Here is a 19,400-nt window from a genome sequence, read left to right as displayed (position 1 = left end):
CTTACACTCATCTTTCACCCAGTCAGAGTTGTTATTCCAGCTAGCCTTAAGCTCTTCACCTATCTTCTGTCTAGATCGCCATCTAAGCTTCACACAGTGGAAGCGCACGGGTGGACAGATCCATCTTTGTATCAGTTGTTTGGAGTTAAAGAATTTACTGATTCTCCTCTTATCTGTTGTGTACTCTCTATCTCTTTCTCAGATTCTGTTCGCTGCACCGTGTAATATTTTACAGCTAAGGCATGGTGTCTTATGTAAAGCCACGTATTAGATTGGCAAAATTAATATCAATACCGCCTACCATACTAAAGCTCGTTATGCTACAGCTAAGTGGGTTCTTCACCACGAGACTCTAGCTGCTAAGCTACCGTGTGATGGTTACCGAGGTGGAGGGAAAGGAAAAAGGGCAAACCCTCGACCAAACCACTTTCATGAAAAAAACTAGGGACGGAGTCGAACCGTCATTCTAGGACCAACACATTGCCATTATGTTACCTAGTTGGAGGTGACCTTGGCCACCTGAAACTAACAAAACGAAAGAAAGAACAAGGCCATAATGATTTCATATTTAACAATCACGAGTCAAGCTAATACAATGGCCCTTACCTTAGCTACAAACAATAGTTTTCCAAACAAAGCCATCCTTCCTTGAGCTACAAACAATGGTTTTCGTCTGTTTTTTATATTTATAATTATTTGTATCTTTTGCTGATAGCAGTCAAGCGCGTCGAAATAGTATGTTTTTGGCAAGTAACAGGATTTGAACCTGTGTTTTCAGATTCACAATCTGATACTCTAACCTATTAAGTTATACTCGCCCTCGGGGCTCTTTGCAAGCTCCTTTAGATCCAATATAGGCCCAAGCAAGTCTGGGATCGATTTAACTAAATATAAAAGGAGAATCGGTTAAAATGAGACAGAGCTTTCATTTCTCTTATCTACCCATCTTAATAGGCAAATATGCAGCTCACTATCGGACTTGAACCAATAACCCATAATGGAACAGATTTTGAGTCTATCGTGTCTACCATTTTCACCAAGTGAGCAAACAAAGCTCTCATCAAAGGAAATGTACAATAGGAATTTTCCTTACCTGACCGACTTAATCCAATCCTTTTTTGAAACCACCCAGTTGCGCTTTATTTATGGAGCTTGCTTTAATTTGGTAAAGCCCTAAATATCTTATCAAGACATAAAATTTTTGCGAAATTTTGTAGTTGGTTTTCATTTATCTATGTTTCTTTCAATATACCACACATAGAGGTGAGGAACACCTCGATTTTCATACATATTGAGCACCCCCCAACTTATCATTGTGGCTCTTACGGCTCTTCTACACCCTGGGGATTGGCCTTAAGATGTGTTTGAAACATAAAACACAATTGTAACATTGTCCACTCTTTTCATAAAGTGCTATAAGAGATAACTTTGTTTTCTCACTTAATTATTGTCCAAAAGAAAATTGTACTATCTTACAACTCAAGGATTCTCACATTCTCATTGTTGATCAGTAGATTTAGTAACCAAATGCAATGCATCTAGGAGACTTCCTCTTTCATGATACCATGTATGAGAATGCAAATGCAAGGTGTAATGCCATATGGTGCTCAAATAAATTAACCATAAATCAACCAATGTGTCATGTGAAAAAATATGCTTTCAATGATTTCCTTTCTAACGAAGTACTACCCTCTTGCAAATAACATTGGACTTATCTGTACTATTGTTCATTTAAACTTAAATGAAGCAAGTCTTATATATCATGATATGCTTGGAAATCAAAATTTAATTGATACTTAACTTTCCACAATCCCTTTTCCTTTACCGCTTAGGTTTTGCAATCCTGTACCTGTTTAAGAGGATATTTTATATCATTTTTTCATATAGAAAAGTGGTCAATAGGCATTTTCACATAAAAATGAAGGTAGACTAAGGCAAATCCCCATCCCCTACCTTCACCATACATCGATACATATCTACCTAGCTTATTGTAAATTTTTTACATAAAAACTAAAAATTTAATCAAAATATCCATTTTTATGATTTTTATCATTTACTTAAGTATTAATTATGAGTATTTTTAATTTTTAGATTTGAAAAGCCACAAATTCTCTTTTATAGCTGTTTGACATCTCCTTTTCGCTTCTTTTTGTACCATTCCTCACATCTCGTCATGAACTGGCACCCATTCCCCCTACCCTCTCATTCCATGTGAATAGCATTTATGGTGAGAGAGAAAAATGAGAAATAAATACTAAAATTTGAACATTTCATAGAGTGCACAAAATCACATGCGGTCTAGAGCAATTGGAAGTGAAAAATTGCAAGAACTCAACCCAAGAGGAGGATGCCTAATGCCAAGAAAACTCCCAAAATTGGGGTGCAAAAAAAATTTCCCCCTCTCCTCTCTCGACAAATTTTTGAGGTTGCATGCTTCTTTTAATCAATAATTCTTTAACCATTAAAATAACCAGCTCACTTCTGTACGTTCACACTATCCCACGAGTGGATTCGAGTCGAATGAAAGGACAAATGACCTCATATTTGCTATTCGAGTGGATGGGTAACTTCTTGGCATTGAAATCTATTAGCTTGGCTTCCATCCCTTGCTTTTCGACTTCCGATCACATAGATACTTCATAATTCCAATCCTTACAATCAAACAAACTTCAATCGATAAACGAACACTTCCATTGGATTCGAGACATTGAGATGCATTTATGAAAACTCCAACTCCTTGATCCATGATCGATAGATTTTCCACTAAAAATGCTTTTTTAATGGATCTCATACCACTTTTGCATTATACATTTGTGCCTTAAAATTATCTCTCGTGTTTCTTTGACAATGGATGATGGGGTGGGGATAAAGGTATGGGTTGTGGTTGATGGGTTCCATGATAGTAGTTGTTATGGTATATGTGCTCTACTTAAGGGGTGTCCTCTTGACTAAGAATGATTGTGAGAGTGGTGATGTCACCAAGGAATGGGTCTAGGAGTTCTATAAGTGGTGCACAAATCGGATGTTGGATGCATATGTAGCGAGCATCGAAAGGTCCCCAAGAACAAAAGAACTCTATTAAGCTCAAAAAGCAAGAAGATAGACTTGCATGACATGAGGCAAAAAAACCAATTGGGTACAATCTCTCCCCATGCCTTGTGTGAGTGCTTCACAAGGCATGTATTTATAAATTTATTTATCTCAAAGCTAAAGAATAGCCCGATTTTACAATAAGCATGCTATAGCTTTTGTGTTTGCTTTTGTCCAAATAAAGAATAAAGCGGTTGGGTGGTCTAAAAACATCTTTGTGATAATAAGAGACAAATATGTCCCAGCAAAGAAATTTCCATTTATAGACTTTGCACATTCCATGATTTTGGTGAACCATGAAGTGGATGTCCCAAGAGAATGATGTTAGGATAAAGTTTAGGAATAAAGCTTGAAGACTACATGTCCAATGTGAATATTATACCATTCGATAGCCACTAAGATTTGCCATTTGAAATCAATGAGAAGATCTAGGTTACTTTTTCTGCTGTTGGCATTGAAGCTTTTCCAAGTTGCCTTCTCATACTCTTTCTCCAAGATAACATGTTTAAATGCAGATAAGTAATTTTGCTTGGCTCATGTAAGGATAATCTCTTATAAATAACATTTGTTTATCACAATAGCTAGCATGTAAAAAGGCCTAGAGAAATCATGACTTAGTGCAAATGGATTTGTGACAATATTCTTTAAAACTTTAGTCAATGGCATGTTTGCCTTTGGCATGCCTTTTTAATGAAAGGTGGTGCATAGAAAAAATTGGATGAAGACACAAAGGTGGTAGATGTAGATGGCCATAGTACTAGGAGCAGAGGATGCCGAAAGCTAGATTGTCTTAGGCATAAAATAAACTATATATATTGTGTTTGGCATGCTCCACCAATGTTATAGTAGCTTACTTCTCATGGCATTTTAAAATATAAGTTGGAGGTTTTAGTCAAGCCAATTTAACACAATGATGACATTTGGATCATTTATCGCCAGCCCTAACTCTGCTTTGAACATAAGCTAATTCAACAACCTAATCACAACCAAAAACGCTGTTCAACGTAATTACAACCAACTTGATAACATTGTTCACGAGTTAGATGTGGCACCGAGTTTGCCATTGTAGGTTGATATGAAGCCGTTTGTAGTAGTGCATGGAGGCTGTCAAAGGCTGAAATATGTAGCTTTCATAGGCGTGATCACGGTTCTAAGTATTTGAAAGCTATCATGCCTATAGAAATCATCTCTGGCATTGATGTTTGGGGGGGCTTGTAAGGCTCTCTGGTAAAGCTCCGCATCGTGTGTGGTAGAAGATGTACGCGAGTACACCAACCACAACTCTACGGCCTGCTTCTCGCCCTCGCCCTCGCCCTCGCCCTCTCCCTCTCCCTCTCCCTCTCCCTCTCGTCTCTCTCCCTCTCCCTCACCCTCTCCCTCTCTCTCTCGCCCCGGCCGTCACAGAGCCTGATAGGGTGAGCTGCCAGTAGTTGATTCAATTTTCATCCTCTCTCTTGAAGTTCCCTCCCCGGCATGCACCCACGGCATTTCCTAATTAGCCTTATCCTCGTTTCAATCCACACCTAAAACCCGCTCATCGGCTCGCCGGACGCATCTAATTGTCCGATTTCCAGCCATCTACCGACTCCTCCTCCTCCACACTATCATCATGAGACCAACTCTAACATTTTCTCTGATATTGTGAAGCAGAATCCTGGCCACCAGCCACCATTTCAGTACCTTTCTATGAGTGGCCAAGAACGCACGCCGGAAGCGCAGAGCTGCAGCTCCCGTCTGGTCTTCCTCTGATCAGAAACGTCATGAATATCAAACACAGCGCCGACGACCGTCACAAGCGGCTTAACCTCAACGGGGATGCCGATGAAGAGAGGATAAATGGCGCAGAAGCAGGAGGGCAAGCAGAAAGAGCTGATCATGCGTTCATGACTAGAAATGCTGCTGGCGATGATGGAGCTGTGCATCACGAGCTTGCAGTGCAGCCGGCTGTGCAAGCCGCCGTGGCCGTGCCCCGCGGGAAGATCCAGATCCGGCGCATCCCCAACCCTAGCAGCCGCCAGGTCACCTTCTGCAAGCGCCGGCGCGGCCTCCTCAAGAAGGCTCGGGAGCTCTCCATCCTCTGCGACGCGCACGTGGCGGTCATCATCTTCTCCGCTACCGGCAGGCTCTACCACTTCTGCAACACCAGGTGCGCATCGTGTCCACAGCCTCGCTAGCGTAACACTGCCTTTTCTAATCAAACAGCAGTCAAATATTGCTCTGTCAAGCTCACGATCAGTGCTTCTATGCGGGCACCCCAATTGTAGAGCTATTTCTGTTTGCAACAGTAAGGCCAAGTTGTTCTTTAACCCTGCATTAGTTACTTCACACGCAAGTCTTTGTTATTTACAAAATTAGGGCTATGTTGTTCTCCAGTCCTACCTCGACTTAACGTCCAAAGACTAGGCTAATGATTGCGTCCAACCTTCTAATCTAGCTTGATATGGATAGACGTTCTCCAATACTCTAAGAGGCTCTATACATGAATCATAAGACAATACATAAGTGGACAAGACTAGAATTATTGTACATGGATTAAAACGCAACTAGGCCTAGCAAAATCTTCACACGCCAATAGTAGTGTCAACTAGGGTTTATGTTGTGACGTGAGATATGCGACAACTAATCATTTGGCATTAAATGTACATAATTGTAGATGTCACCGGTTGGTTTATTGATGTAAGTGATCACTCATTCGGCCCTTAAGGATAAAAACCTTGGAACATCGTCCAACCACATCCACTTGAAAATATAAGGTCATATTGGTGGGTAGATTGGGTGGTCAGCCTTTAATGACTCCCAAGTCAACACCACAAGGAAAAAGACAAGAATCTCTCATAACAAAAGTGCTTGAATCAACACCATAGAAAGCAAAACAAGGTTCCATGTATCACTTTTTGTCCATTGAGAGCTCAATCTAGCCTTTTAGCAATCCAAATTTTCACATTTATAGGTTTCTTAATTTTAGAAGTTGCAAACTTGATGTGGAGTTGCAAGCACTGCTGCAGAGACTATAGGGTTGTGGGTAGCAAACTTCTTTTCTAAATTTCAAATATATATTCAATGTGCAAATGCATATATTTTAGCATATTATTCCTTGGCAAACGCTACGAAGCTTCAAAACTCACTGCAGAGTGGTGTGTGGGGATTGCAAGACTGCGAATAATGAATTGCCCTTAAAATTCTAGACTTGTATCTAAGTGTGAAAATGCATATATTTTAGGATGTTCTTCCCTAATAAAGCACTATAAAGCTTTAAAATCTGTAGAACTTCAAGAGATGTAAAATTTTAGACTATGTAAGTATTAAATATGTATATGCAAGAAAGTCTTTCCATTTCCAAAGAAACCTACAATTTTATTACTTTTGCTATTGTAAATTCTTCAAATTCTTCATTGACTCAAGTAGCATACTCAAGCTTTAATAGTAGTACATAGCCTTTGCAACACATAAATCTCTTAAACACTAAAATTCTTACTCTCATTTTCTCCTTGATGAGAGACCTCTAATATGTGACATACACCATCAATGATGTCAGAGAGTCTTCCTACTATCTCTCTCACCGACAATGATATCTCAAACAAAAGATTACACTCACTAAATTTTCTATGGCAAGAGAAAAGAAACGAGAAGCTATAAGCAAATCCTCCTTGTTATCAAAGAACATAGAAATTGCAGTAGCGGATTTTGTTGTACAGCTCCACAAAAATCTCAATCACTTGTTACATGTTTTCCTCTCCTCACATTATGTTTTTTCTCCCCTTTTCACATCTCCTATATTTTTCTCTTTACTAAGGTTCCTTTTCATTGCAAAGTGGCAAAAATACTGCCAATTACTTAAAATTCCAGTCAGGGTCACAAATACTACAATAAGACCTCAAATCTTGTAAGCAAGACCACACTTTCTACAATAGGAATGCACTTTAGAACTAAGTGATAAAAACTTCTGGCAAACATGTGAATTACTACTTAGGATTTCCATCCATTAACATGACTCTTATTGTAGGCAAGTATTGAAAAGTAAAACAAATGGTATTTATGCTACTTCTCAAGTTTGTTTGCCTATAGTGACATGTCCATGGTTAAGCATTTTCACGCAGCAATGCAAGCATGCATATTTTTTGTCTTTGCCCTTAATTGTCCATTACTTTGCACCTCTACATGATAAAACTTAATTTACATCCATTTTTAATGATATTATTGATAATACCATGTCTCTTATATCTATTCTTCGTTACTTTTTGATTAGGAAAGTCAAGTAAATTCAATCAGTAATGATAGCATTAGTATTTGATATTGATATATTATAAAATTTGCAATTTGATATGAGGTAACACCTTCTTTGCATTGTTGAACAAAATCTCAAAGTTGTAAGCCTTAAATAGAAGTGGAGTGATTGCATATAGAAACAATGTTAAATCAAAATGACACTTATAGTTTATATATTCAAGCATATATTATCCTTGAGAATAGGTCTAGTTTAGACATGGTAAATGAAACATTTATATCAAAGATATGGAGGGAGCCAATGCAAGAGAGGTTAATTTGTACAAAAAAAGGGTATGGTGAGGATATGACATAGGTATGGTTGTTGTAATAATATTTACATGCTAGTAATGTGGTATGTTTCCATTGAGGGTTCATGTTAATAATGTTAGAATTCATCAATGTTAACATAATAGGCCATAAACTTATTGACTCGTAATTATTTAGCCCATTCTAACCACCAAAATAGTGGAATTTTGGTACCACCTAGCTATGCTTTCACCTAGTCCTCATATTGTGGCTTGAGGAGGAGTTATGGACAATGGATAAAAGGCTTAGGTTGATTGCTATACTATTAAAAAATTTAAGTAATGCTTGAGTGGTCCACTTGTTTTAGTTATCTTGTGTGTTATGGTACATGTGGTTGTGCTTTTGAACATTATGTTATATCCAAGGGAATATATGTATATGCTAAGGTAAATCACTTTTATACTTTTAGAATTTGTGGTTGGTTCATGTGTTTATTGAAGTATTTACTAGTATTCTGGTTTTAAATAGTGCTACTAGATGTAGGCATTTGCCAATGTTGAAGAGTTTTGGCACTAGAAAGTATGGATATAAAATAGTCAATTACCAATAGGTAAAGATACAATCTTAGAAAATTTTAAATTTGACACCTTATAAGAAAATCAATAGATAGTGTGGTATTCTAACTTTTAGATCTTACAAGAGATCCTTTAAACAATGACTATGTAGTGCTTACTTTTGTTTAAGTTTTGACAACATATTGTGAAAACTAGGTCATGATTCTCTTGTATTACTTACTGGAAAATGGTATTTTCCTTAATACTATAGGAGCATGCACCAACTACCATGTTTCATTATAAAATCAATCGTGTTGCATCACCCTCCCTATCTCTCCCTTTCACTTACGATGGTAAGTGAAGAAAGGAATTGTTGATGATGTGATGTCTAATGTGACATCAAGTAATCAAAGCTTGATCGTTGGAGCTACCCAATATACACTCTACTTGTTCATAATGGTACCTAATCCTTGGTATTCTTCCCCTCCACTTAGTGTTACATTTCAATCACTTGAGAACATGACTTGCATGCGTCCAATTTGATGCTTTAGAAAAGCCCATTTTCGCCCATTATTTGTTGAAATGTTAGATTCATACATAGAGATGATTGTGATGGCTTCTTGGTCTATCATTAGTTTCACAACTATCATACATCTTGATTCTTCCACTCCTTCCAAATGAGTTTTGAGAAAATTATGAAGTGGTGGCATGGTGGCACCTTGGCACCAACATCTAAAAGGACTTGATAGCTTTGCATGCTAAGGATATCACTACTCATGTAAACATCTTGTAGGTGTATGAGTCAAAACTCTAACTCTCTTCATCACTTGTGGTAAAGCATAGACATGATGCTTCAAGCTTTCATAGTGTAAGCTTCTTGACTAGTTCCTTACCATGCATTTTTGCTTTGATTTCAAGTTCATTAGCCTTTAGTTGTGCCTTCTCATGTTTTCTCAACCTTTCTTTCTCTCTTTTGAATGAGGTAAATCAAGTTTCTCTAGGGCCTCATTGTCTTCCTTAGATCCTCCCTTGGTAGATCAAGAATTTTCACTACAACATGTGAAGGATGTATATTCAAAAATTTTGACACAAATACAAGTAAAAATGGTTTAAAATATTAGGCCTCTGCACTAGTATGTTTGTCAAAATGATAATGGGAAAATATATGTTAGAATATACATTGGAAGAGCCATTGAAATAATGCATATGGCTAAATAATGATGTGAATATTTAAGTACTCTGATAGCTTTTTTATGCATATTCCAACATTTTTTTAAATTTATTGTAGAGAAAATATATTTATGCTTATGTTGATGAGTGAGTGTAGAGAAGATAGATTGACTATTGTATTGATCGACAAGTGCATAGAAGATAGTATATAGCAGGGATTTAGCCCTTTAAGAATATGATACTTATTGTCCATATCTATTATCCTATCATATATGGACTACCATATAAATATAAATGATGCATTTGAATATAACACAACAACCATACTAGAAAGTACATAAATATTTATCAATCCAAGATACATCTCCAAAGGATATAACAAGATGCCTATATAAAACTATAACTCTTAATGATAGAACTAGATATCTATATAGTGGAGAATAATGAGATTCCCAATTGAAGATCTCATCCTCATCAACCCAAGGCTACACAATAAGAACAAAGATAGGTAATAAGAACTCTTCAATGAAGCATAAAACACAAGCTTGTTAGTATATAGTAATCAGCTACCTCTCCTCCTTGTGTCCATAACATCTCCACAAGCTGTATAATCCCATGGTGCATCACACCCTCTTTCTCCAACATAGTTGTTTAACTTTTAGTATATTCATATAGAAAAGGTAATAGATATATAATGAATATTAAATGAATAGATAGAGCATTGAAATGAATTTTAAATAAATAGAATATAGAAGTGACTTATAAAATCCAAATCTAGAATATATAAAAAAGTAAAGCATAACATTTACAAGGTTCACCTCTAAGAAGGTCTAGCCCCACTACTTCCAAGATGTGATGATGAGCGTGTTGCGATTGGCACTCGTGCTTCTCCCTTTTATTGCATTCACTTGTTGGGATTTTCCTTTGTGTCATTGTTAATCTATTTCCATTGGTTTTGATCAAGTCACTTGATATTTCCAAACCCATCATTTGCTCATGTGATGGCTGTCCATCCTCCTAGAACATTACTTTGGAGATCTCAAGTGTTTTAACAGGTTACCTATTCATCTTACACTTATTCAAAAATGGCACCATGCCTCATGTAAATCCTCCTTGTCCTAGTACTACATAACAAAAAAGGATAGATAATAACAACTCTTGAATGAAATATAAAATACAATTTTGTTATATATAATAATAAGTTATTTCTCCTCCCCATGCTTGTAGCCTCTCCGTAAGCCACATGATGCCAAGGCATGCTACATGCTCTTTTTCTCCAACTTGGTTATTGAATCTCTAGTGTAGCTATATTAGAAAAACAATATTCACAAAATGGATATGTAAATAAATAGATAGAATATTGAAATGACTTATAGAATCCAAATCTAGAATATTAACAAACTAAATCATGAAACTTTTAAAGTTCACCTTGAAGGAGGCATAAGCATTGCTTCCAAGATGCGATGACAAGCCTATTGTAGCTCATGTGTGGATTGCCCCCTTTTTCCAACTCCCCTTATTAGGATCTTTCTTTCTTTATGCCATTTTGAAACTTCTTCCACGGATTTGATCAAGTCATCTGAGCCTTCCTAATCCATTGTTATACGCATCACATACCTCCTTAGAATAAAGATGAGGTATATATTTCTGTATGTGTCTACATATAATCATTTGAAAATTGATAAGCAAGATGTGACTATGGAAATACATCATACAAAAGTGTGAAGGATATAATATTTGAGAAATATTTCTTTGTATTTATATTTCTCTATGATGTTATGGTGGTACATATGTGCTAGTAGAAGCTTGTGTAACTAGGCAATGAGTCTCTTTCCTTTATCATTAAACATGACCAACTATCCTATATGATTGTAATCAAGTATGACATGCTAAGAGATGTCATGGGTCTCTTCAACTTTCAGGTTCTAGTGGTCTCGGACAAGGAGGGATGATCTCAACCTACTAGGCTCTATATGTCACTAGGCCCAACAATCATATCAAGGTTATCCTCATGAGGCATGGAGAAGATGGCAACAGAAGATGGGGTTTAGCAAGGGGATTAGTCTAGGAGGGAAAAAGATATTGGTTAGAGTGTAGTAGGCGGTAGGCTTTGGAATGTTTTCAACAAATATGGAAATCTACCAACAAGCTACCAACCTATGCTCTTACAAATTCATTGTTTATCCCCCTAGTGGTGCAAGCATAGATAAACAATGATGAGAGTCCATGGTAGAATGTAAATGTAGTGGCCTGATAGATTGAGGGGCTGAATAATTGTGTGGTGGCCTATGGGCTTGCAAGGTCAAGGGGAGGATGGAGCACTGAGTTGCATTTTGTCAAGCTAGCAAGATAGTGATGTCTCCACAAGGTTTGGACCCATCATAGTTGCATGAACTTGAGGAGCATTGATCATGAGTGAATTGAATCTATAGACTATGAGCTAACCTCTTTGGCTCTACATGTAAATATTGTAACAATTGATGTGAAAACATAATGAGTTTCCATGTGGACAAAAGATCCATAATAGCCACGAAAGATCGTATATTCTAATCTAGCTCATACTGATAAGTCTAGTAGCAACTTGTAATGAGAAAACATAACAGTATATAACAAGTAATTTATTAGAAAATAGAGCATTATGTAACAAACAACTTGTAACAAGAAAACAGAGTAGTATGTGGCATTCTTCCTCTTATTCTTTTTCTCTCTTTCTCCCTTTCTCGCTTACTCTTCCTCTCTTTCTCTTTCAATTTCCTTTTGTGCTCTTGCTTCGCAATTATTAAGACACATCATTGCAATGAAAGGTCATAGATTTGATTCATATGTGACTTGAAAAACTCAAAGAATTATAGAGCTAGTGATCATGAGCACTGTCGTGCCACTACATGGACACGATGTGAAAAACTCTGGAGTGCATCATCTGACTTTTTTATTGATCAAGAGAGTCAATGTGATCTGAGTCATTAGTGCTAGTTTCTGTGACATAGATGGTCCAAAAATACTAGAATTTGGACAATTTTAGCCTATTTTTAATATTATTTATTGTAAAATAAAATCCTAAAAAGTTAGGAAAGCTTTTAGATTAGGATAACATGCAAAAAGCAAGTTTCTTTTTCAACCAGTTAAGGGATTTTTCATAAAAAAGAAAGATGGGTGAAATCACGTGCGTGGTGATCGCAGTTGACAGTTATAGAACAACACTTTGAAGAAAAAGAAGAAGTGATCTGGGAGACCCCTGAGCAAGTGTCTTGTATTTTTACCCCCCTTTCAAAGCCAAGGGAACCATCATATTTGGGTTTTGAGCAACAGAGAAGAAGCTGTTGTTTTGATGCACGTTTTTGGTCTACGAGGGAGCTCTAGGAGATCTAATGCTTGGAGATTGCTTTTGAGTAGTGCCAGACAAGGGATTCCAGGTTTTGTCAATAAATATTGATTCAATTCATTGTGCTTTGTCTTTATCGTGTTTACCTCTTGTTTATTCTTTTTCTTCTCTTCCATCTCCTATATCTACTTCCTTCTATCTCTGATCCTTGATGGATATGACGTTTCGACAAAAATCCCTCCGAGAGCACATCGATTCTATATGCTATGTGCTGGCCTCTTTGGATCTACATGTAAATAATATGAGAACTTATGTGGAAACACAATGAATTGCTACATGGACTTAGATCCATATCGTCCATGAAACATTGTACCTTCTCATCTGTGTAGTGTTAGCTTATACTAATACGCATAGTAGCAACTTATAATAAGAAAACAAAGTAGTATGTAGTGTTCTTCCTCTTCTCCACTTCCTCTCTTTCTTCCTTATTCTTCCTCTCTTGCTCTTTCAATCTTCTTTTGTGTTCTCACTTGTTGATTAAGGAAATCATTGCAATAAGAAATGATAGGTTTGATTCATATATGACTTGAAAAACTGAAAGAGTAATAGAGTTTGAATCATTATATGAAAACCTACAAAGTATCTTAGATATATAACTTACTTGTGATTCTTTTGCATACAAGGATTTAAGACTCTAGATTATTCTCCAGTTCATATTGGCATAAATCAATGTGTGTGTGTGTGTGTGTTTATGTATGTATATATGTAACTCTCCCCCAATAAAAAGCTTCAACTCTTCTTCATATTCAAGGTTTATATGTGTGTGTGTGTGTGTGTGTGTGTGTAAGCCTCCATAGCAATAGCCCTTTGCACTTCATTTGATTCATACTTGATTAGTTATTAGTACCATGTCCTAGGTATCTGTTGCCACTTGGAGATAACCATCAGCTCAATGCCATCAGTTTATACTTGTTTGTGTGCTTCCCCTCCTTCGACCATTAATGTATGCCTACCCCTATAATATACATGTATTGGAGTGATGGCATGCCACATGCATGTGCTTTTACTACCATCATGTCTCTTGTTTATGGTATCTCTCATTGACTCCCTAACTAACCAAAAACTGAAGCGCTAATGCCATAATTTAAGTGATTATTAGTCTTTTGGGCAATGGATAGAAGATATTGGATTGTCTAATAATTACACATGTTCAAAATGTCATTTAAATTTAGCACATCATGTTATGATAAAACTTAATGATAAATCATTTTGCATGAGAGATTTCATTTCCCACAAGACTTGGTTTGAAGTAAGATATGGGGAAAGATATACCATAAATTCAATATTAACTACAAATATACCACAGTCATGATAGGTCCAATCCAGGATATCCATGTAGAAGTACTATGATGCTCATAATTATTCTCTTTGTTTTTCTCATTTTCCTTCTCTCCCTCAGTGGAACCTTATCTCTTGTTTTCTTCATATGCTTTTTTGTGTACTCTATACAATAGCATATGATTTTGTAGGTCCCCATTTTAATATTTATGATTTCCATCTTTCTCATAGTAAACAATGTCATTCCATTATGTAATTTTTGATAAGTACAATGATAAAAATAATACTCGTAAGAACTTATCCACATATACACCATGTACTATAATTAAACTAAATAGAGATTCACATGGCAACATATGAAGTGTTAACAAACAAAATTGATTATACAATAAGAAACTAGTTGTTTGTTTCCTGGAAGAGGTTGGTTTACGACCTATTCTACTAAGAATGTGATTTTGGGCCAAGGTCAAACCTATAAGTCCTAAACCTAATACCCAACTGGTATCAAAGGCTATAGCAATATTTCCAATCCATAAATAATCGATGGCAATTTCTCATTAATCATGGCCTATAAAAATCAATGAAATATTATTTAGATGCTTATAGGCCAACTAAGAAATTGAAAGTGATAGTGGTAACTTGCAGATGGATACCATCATATGTAACTTTGTGATAGTTGAAACACTTGCTTAAATGAAATCTTGGCTATCATAGCAAGGTTTCTGGAAAGTTAGTATGGAGACAAGTAGGCTTTTGCAAAACCCTAGTGGGTGTATAGTAGGTTACTAAGTTAGTAAAATAGATTTGTAATCAATGTATTGGTAATGTTACTACTTATGAGTGTTTTTAACATATGGAGACATCTAGGCTTTAGAAAAATCCTAGAAAGTGTGTAGTATGTTACTAGATTAGTTAAATCAATTTGTAATCAATGTCTTGGTAATGTTATCACTTCTTGTTTTAAACATAAGCTATTAACATTAATAGACCACCTCATTAAGTAATTCTAATATCCTTGGATGTTTCCTTTTAACAGTGAGCTTGCAAGTTTACGTATAGAAAATTCCATGAAACAATGTTTTTTAGTCATTTTATATTTTTTGACATGCATATATAAATTCACTCATCACCAAGACCTTTTGTTGATTGGATTTGTGGTTCTTTAAGAGCTAACTTATATTAGAAATAATAAACTTCAATCCACTTATTGAGATTTGTTTTATAACCTTAGCCAAATACTCTTCGGTGCCATTTTATTAGTAACTTGGCACCTTCACTCAACCTCAAGGTTTACCTAGAAGATTTAGAAACTTAAGAAACTCAAGATAAGAGTATCACACTAACTTGGCATATTCAATTAAGGATATGGATGTGATCGCTATAATGAAAGAAGCTAAGAGTAGAGAGGAAAAGAGTTGAAGAGAGAGAAAGAGAGCAAGAAGAAGGAACAAGACTAGAAGAAGAGAGAGAAAGAGAGAAAAGAGGAGAGAAGGAAGGAGGAAGCCATGGAAGCAGGAGACGAAGGTGAAGAGTATGATCTTGATAATAACTGGTTAACCTAATCTGGGGTTCTTACACTTTATATACCTCAATCAGTGTGATTGAGTGTCTAAACTCTAGTCGGTGTTTATCCCGCTTGTTACAATCCATCCCCACCCTGAAGGTTTTTTCCCTAAAAAACAAGAAGTAGAGGGGAGTGATGGGTGGGCTAAGGGAGGGTTGTAGAGCACTACTCTGAGCCCTTTCACAATGAAAATTGGGTGGGTAGAGACTAGGGAAAATATGCTATCCCCAAGACCAGTGGCTTGCTGAAGTAAACAAGTCATAACTTTTGATAGGCTGCTCCAAATAGGGCGTACCACATATCGAAACACAACTTATGACGAGTACCAATTTCAATCTATGTAGGATGCACATGCTTGAGATTTGACTAAGTAGAAAACTGTTCTAAAACAGTGTGCCATCTACAGGCAGAGAGGGTGATCCATTGGGGCATGATCGGTTAGCCTTTTAGCTGTTGGGCCCCATGGAGGTAGGGGAATTCATTGACAATGGTTGATGGGCGCTAGGAGGCTTCTTTCAAGGGTAGGCCTTGTCATTTGATGAGGTATTCCTTAATGGATCGGGAATCATAAGTGCTTATCTCACTACCCAATGATTGCTTAAGGAATATACTAAGTGATACCTTCTTTATCTATGAGGGGAAGTTCTTCCACATAGTCCATTGAGGAGCCTACAAAGGGTTTCAGCTGGTTGACATGGAACACATTGTGGATTTTGATGGTAGGGGAGAGTTCTAATTGGTAGGCCAAGTGACCAACCTGCTTCAAGATCCGATATGGGCCATAGAAGCGGTGGGCCAGCTTGTTACTATTGCCCTCTTTGAGAGTCGAGTAGCGGGACTTAGGCACTTTCAAAAGGACTAATTCCCCTTCTTGAAATTCCAAATACCTTTGTTTCTCATCAGCATAGAGTTTCATGTGTATTTTGGCATTTTGAAGGTTCATTTTACATTACTGAAGTAAAGCTTGCATGCAATCCAACTCAGCCTGACTTTGAGGATTGATCTTATCATTAAATAAGACTGTGGGGAGGGGAACCTTATACCCATATAAGGCCTCAAAAGGGAAAACTCCAATACTAGAGTGCGTGGAGTTATTATATGTAAACTCAGCCAAGTGGAGCCAGTATCCCAACTGTGCTGTACATCATGGAAAAAGTGCCTCAAATATGTCGCAAGCCATTTGTTCACTCTTTTAGTCTAGCCATTAGTCTGAGGGTGGTATGTAGTGGATGGAGCAAGCTTGGTCCCCATGGAGGTGAAAACTATTTGCCAGAAGTTGCTCATTAACTTTGCATCCCAATCATGTACTATGACTTGTGGCAAGCCATGCAACTTAAAGATATTTTATATAAACTAAGTGGCCACCTGAGAGGCAATGTATTGGATCTTAGTGGGGATAAAGTGGGTAGCTTTGGTGAGGTGATCAACTACCACATATATACTATTTCACCCTTTCTTGGTTGCGAGAAGGCTAGTGATAAAGTCACACTTTGATGTGAGTCCACTTCCCAAGGATAGGGAGAGGCTATAAGAGGCCAGTGGCCTTGAGTGTACTGTCCTTGTTCTGTTGGCATGGAATACATTTGGTCACAAAGTCCTTGACATCCCTCCATAAGCCTTTCCAATGAAAACTCTTGGAAATCCTGTCATATGTTTTGAAAACACCCAAGTGACCAACAGCGGGGCAAGAATGCATCTCTTCCATGATCTTGTACGTGAAGGGGGAGGTATGGGGGATGACAATCTTGCTGTGGGACCAAATAAGGCCATGCTTGAGCTGATATTGGGAGTTTTCAGCCATGACCCCATGCTATAGTTTTTGAAATATGTGGCTGAAGTGATCATCTAACAAGTAAGCCTCTTGAAGCTCTTCAACCCAATCACTATGCAATTCAAATATAGAGGATACTCTGCATGCCCACATTCAAGAAAGTGAATTAGCCACAATATTATCATTGCCCCAAGTATGCGAAATGTCAAAGTCATAGTTTTGTAAGATTGCCACCCATCGCCTTTGCTTAGGAGTCAAAGTGGACTGAGGCATGAAATAGTGAAGGACTTGGTTGTCACTTTTAGCCTGGAAGTGGTTGCCATACAAATAGTGGTGCCATTTCTTGATTGCATGGAGGATGTCCAACATCTCCTGGTCATACACATTCATTTGCATCTCCTTCTCATTAAGTTTGGGTTTCTCAAATGCAATCACACCATGCTCTTGCAACAATACTACACAAATACCCTGACCACTTGGTAAATAGCTTAGAGAAGTGCAGGAAAACAAGGATGGAGCCTAAATTGACTTTATCCTTTAACTGCTTGACGCTATGATCCGCAGTGGCATCCCAAAAGAATGACTTCTTTTTTAAGTGATCAGTTAAAGGTGCTGCAATGCTCCCATAGTGCTTAATGAAGCACTTGTAGGATGAAGAGAGACCAAGGAAGCCACTCAAGGAAGTGGTGGTGGAAGGAGTGGGCTAGTCTCTAACACATTTTATCTTCTTTGGGTCAGCTTGTATGCCATTTTTGCTCACAATGTGTCCCAAGTACTCTACAGATGTTTGCATAAAGGTGCATTTTCTCTCCTTAGCAAAGAGTTGATGCTCTCTCAATATGTCGAATACCCTACTGACATGTGTCAAGTGCTCCTTGGATGACTTACTGTAAATGAGGATGTCATCAAAGAAAACAAGTACAAACTTGAATGGAAAAGGTTGTAGGACTTTTTTCATGAGGCTTTGAAATGTAGTGGGGGTGTTAGTGAACCCAAAAGGCATCACTAGAAAATGATAAAGTCCACGATCAGTCCTAAATGCCATTTTCATCTCATCTCCCTCCCTCATATGAATTTGATGGTACCTAGAGCGCAAGTCAATCTTAGTAAAAAAAACATGCTCCTTTTAACTCATCCAGCAAGTCATCAAAATCAGTGGGATGGGGTAGTGGTTCTTCATCGTGATTTTGTTCAAGTCTCTCTAATCAATGCACATGCAAAAGGAGCCATCTTTCTTCTTGACTTATCAGACAAGGGATGCATAGGGGGAAGAACTTAGCTCAATGAAACCCATCTCTAATAACTTCTTGACTTTCTTTGCAACCTCTTCATGCTTGAAGAGTTTGTAAGGAGGCTTGTTTAGTGGCTTGGAATCGGGTTCTATGTTAAGTGGGTGGTCTACTTGTCTCTTAAGAGGGAGGGTTGTAGGCATGTGAAATAGATCATTGTATTCATCAAGTAAGGCTTGCAAGGTTGAATCATTAGATACTACAGAGGGCTGATCGGGGTTGTCCTTATTCAATTGCAAGAAAAAGATTTGTGAGCATTTCTTAAACTCCCTTTTGAGTTTCTTTGGTGTGATGAGCTCAAAATCAGCATGATCTTGAACTCCCTCTAGGTGGATAAGCTATCCATGCATCATAAACTCCATGTAGAGCTAAGATAATTCTATGGCAAAATTTTCCAATTGTTTCAATCAATCATAGCCCAAGACAACATCAATGGGGCCCATATCTAGGGAAATCAGATCAACCAGTGCTACATAATTTTTAGCCAAGCAAAAGGGAATTGCAGGACATACATGTGTGCTGATTTTTTCTTCTCCATTTGCTACTCAGGCCTTCAAGGGCTCGTGTAATGCCATAGGGGTGCATTTCAACTGATCAATGGCTAATTTATTGACAAAACTGCGAGTGCTTCCACTATCCACAAGGATAAAGACATGCTTTCCATTGATACTACCTTGAATGTGAAGGGTGCTCAGGTCTTCGAGAACCCGTCCAAGTGTCCAAGGAGATCGAGCAAAGGGAAGTGGGATTTGGGTGGGATTTTAAATCAAGTAGCTATGATGGATCACCG

At 37.4% G+C, this 19,400-nt stretch overlaps 1 protein-coding gene across 2 annotated transcripts in view; it reads left to right on the top strand.

Annotated features, from left to right (window-relative positions):
• Positions 1–4,302: 4,302 nt before the first annotated feature.
• Positions 4,303–19,400, top strand: part of LOC148013979 (agamous-like MADS-box protein MADS2) — a 76,241-nt gene continuing 61,143 nt past the window's right edge. For both annotated transcript variants that reach the window (XM_087666432.1, XM_087666431.1), the window contains exon 1: positions 4,303–5,236. In XM_087666432.1, the coding sequence (XP_087522558.1) occupies positions 4,851–5,236 (386 nt within the window). In that variant the 5' untranslated portion in view covers positions 4,303–4,850. The remainder of the gene's footprint in view (positions 5,237–19,400) is intronic.

The sequence above is a fragment of the Lygodium microphyllum genome, chromosome 25, assembly GCF_053477565.2.
Source record: "Lygodium microphyllum isolate KBCC chromosome 25, Lygodium_microphyllum_v1.1.10, whole genome shotgun sequence".
Lineage (NCBI taxonomy): Eukaryota > Viridiplantae > Streptophyta > Polypodiopsida > Schizaeales > Lygodiaceae > Lygodium > Lygodium microphyllum.
Note: the sequence above shows the minus strand (reverse complement) of the source record. Positions and strands in the feature narration are given on the sequence as shown.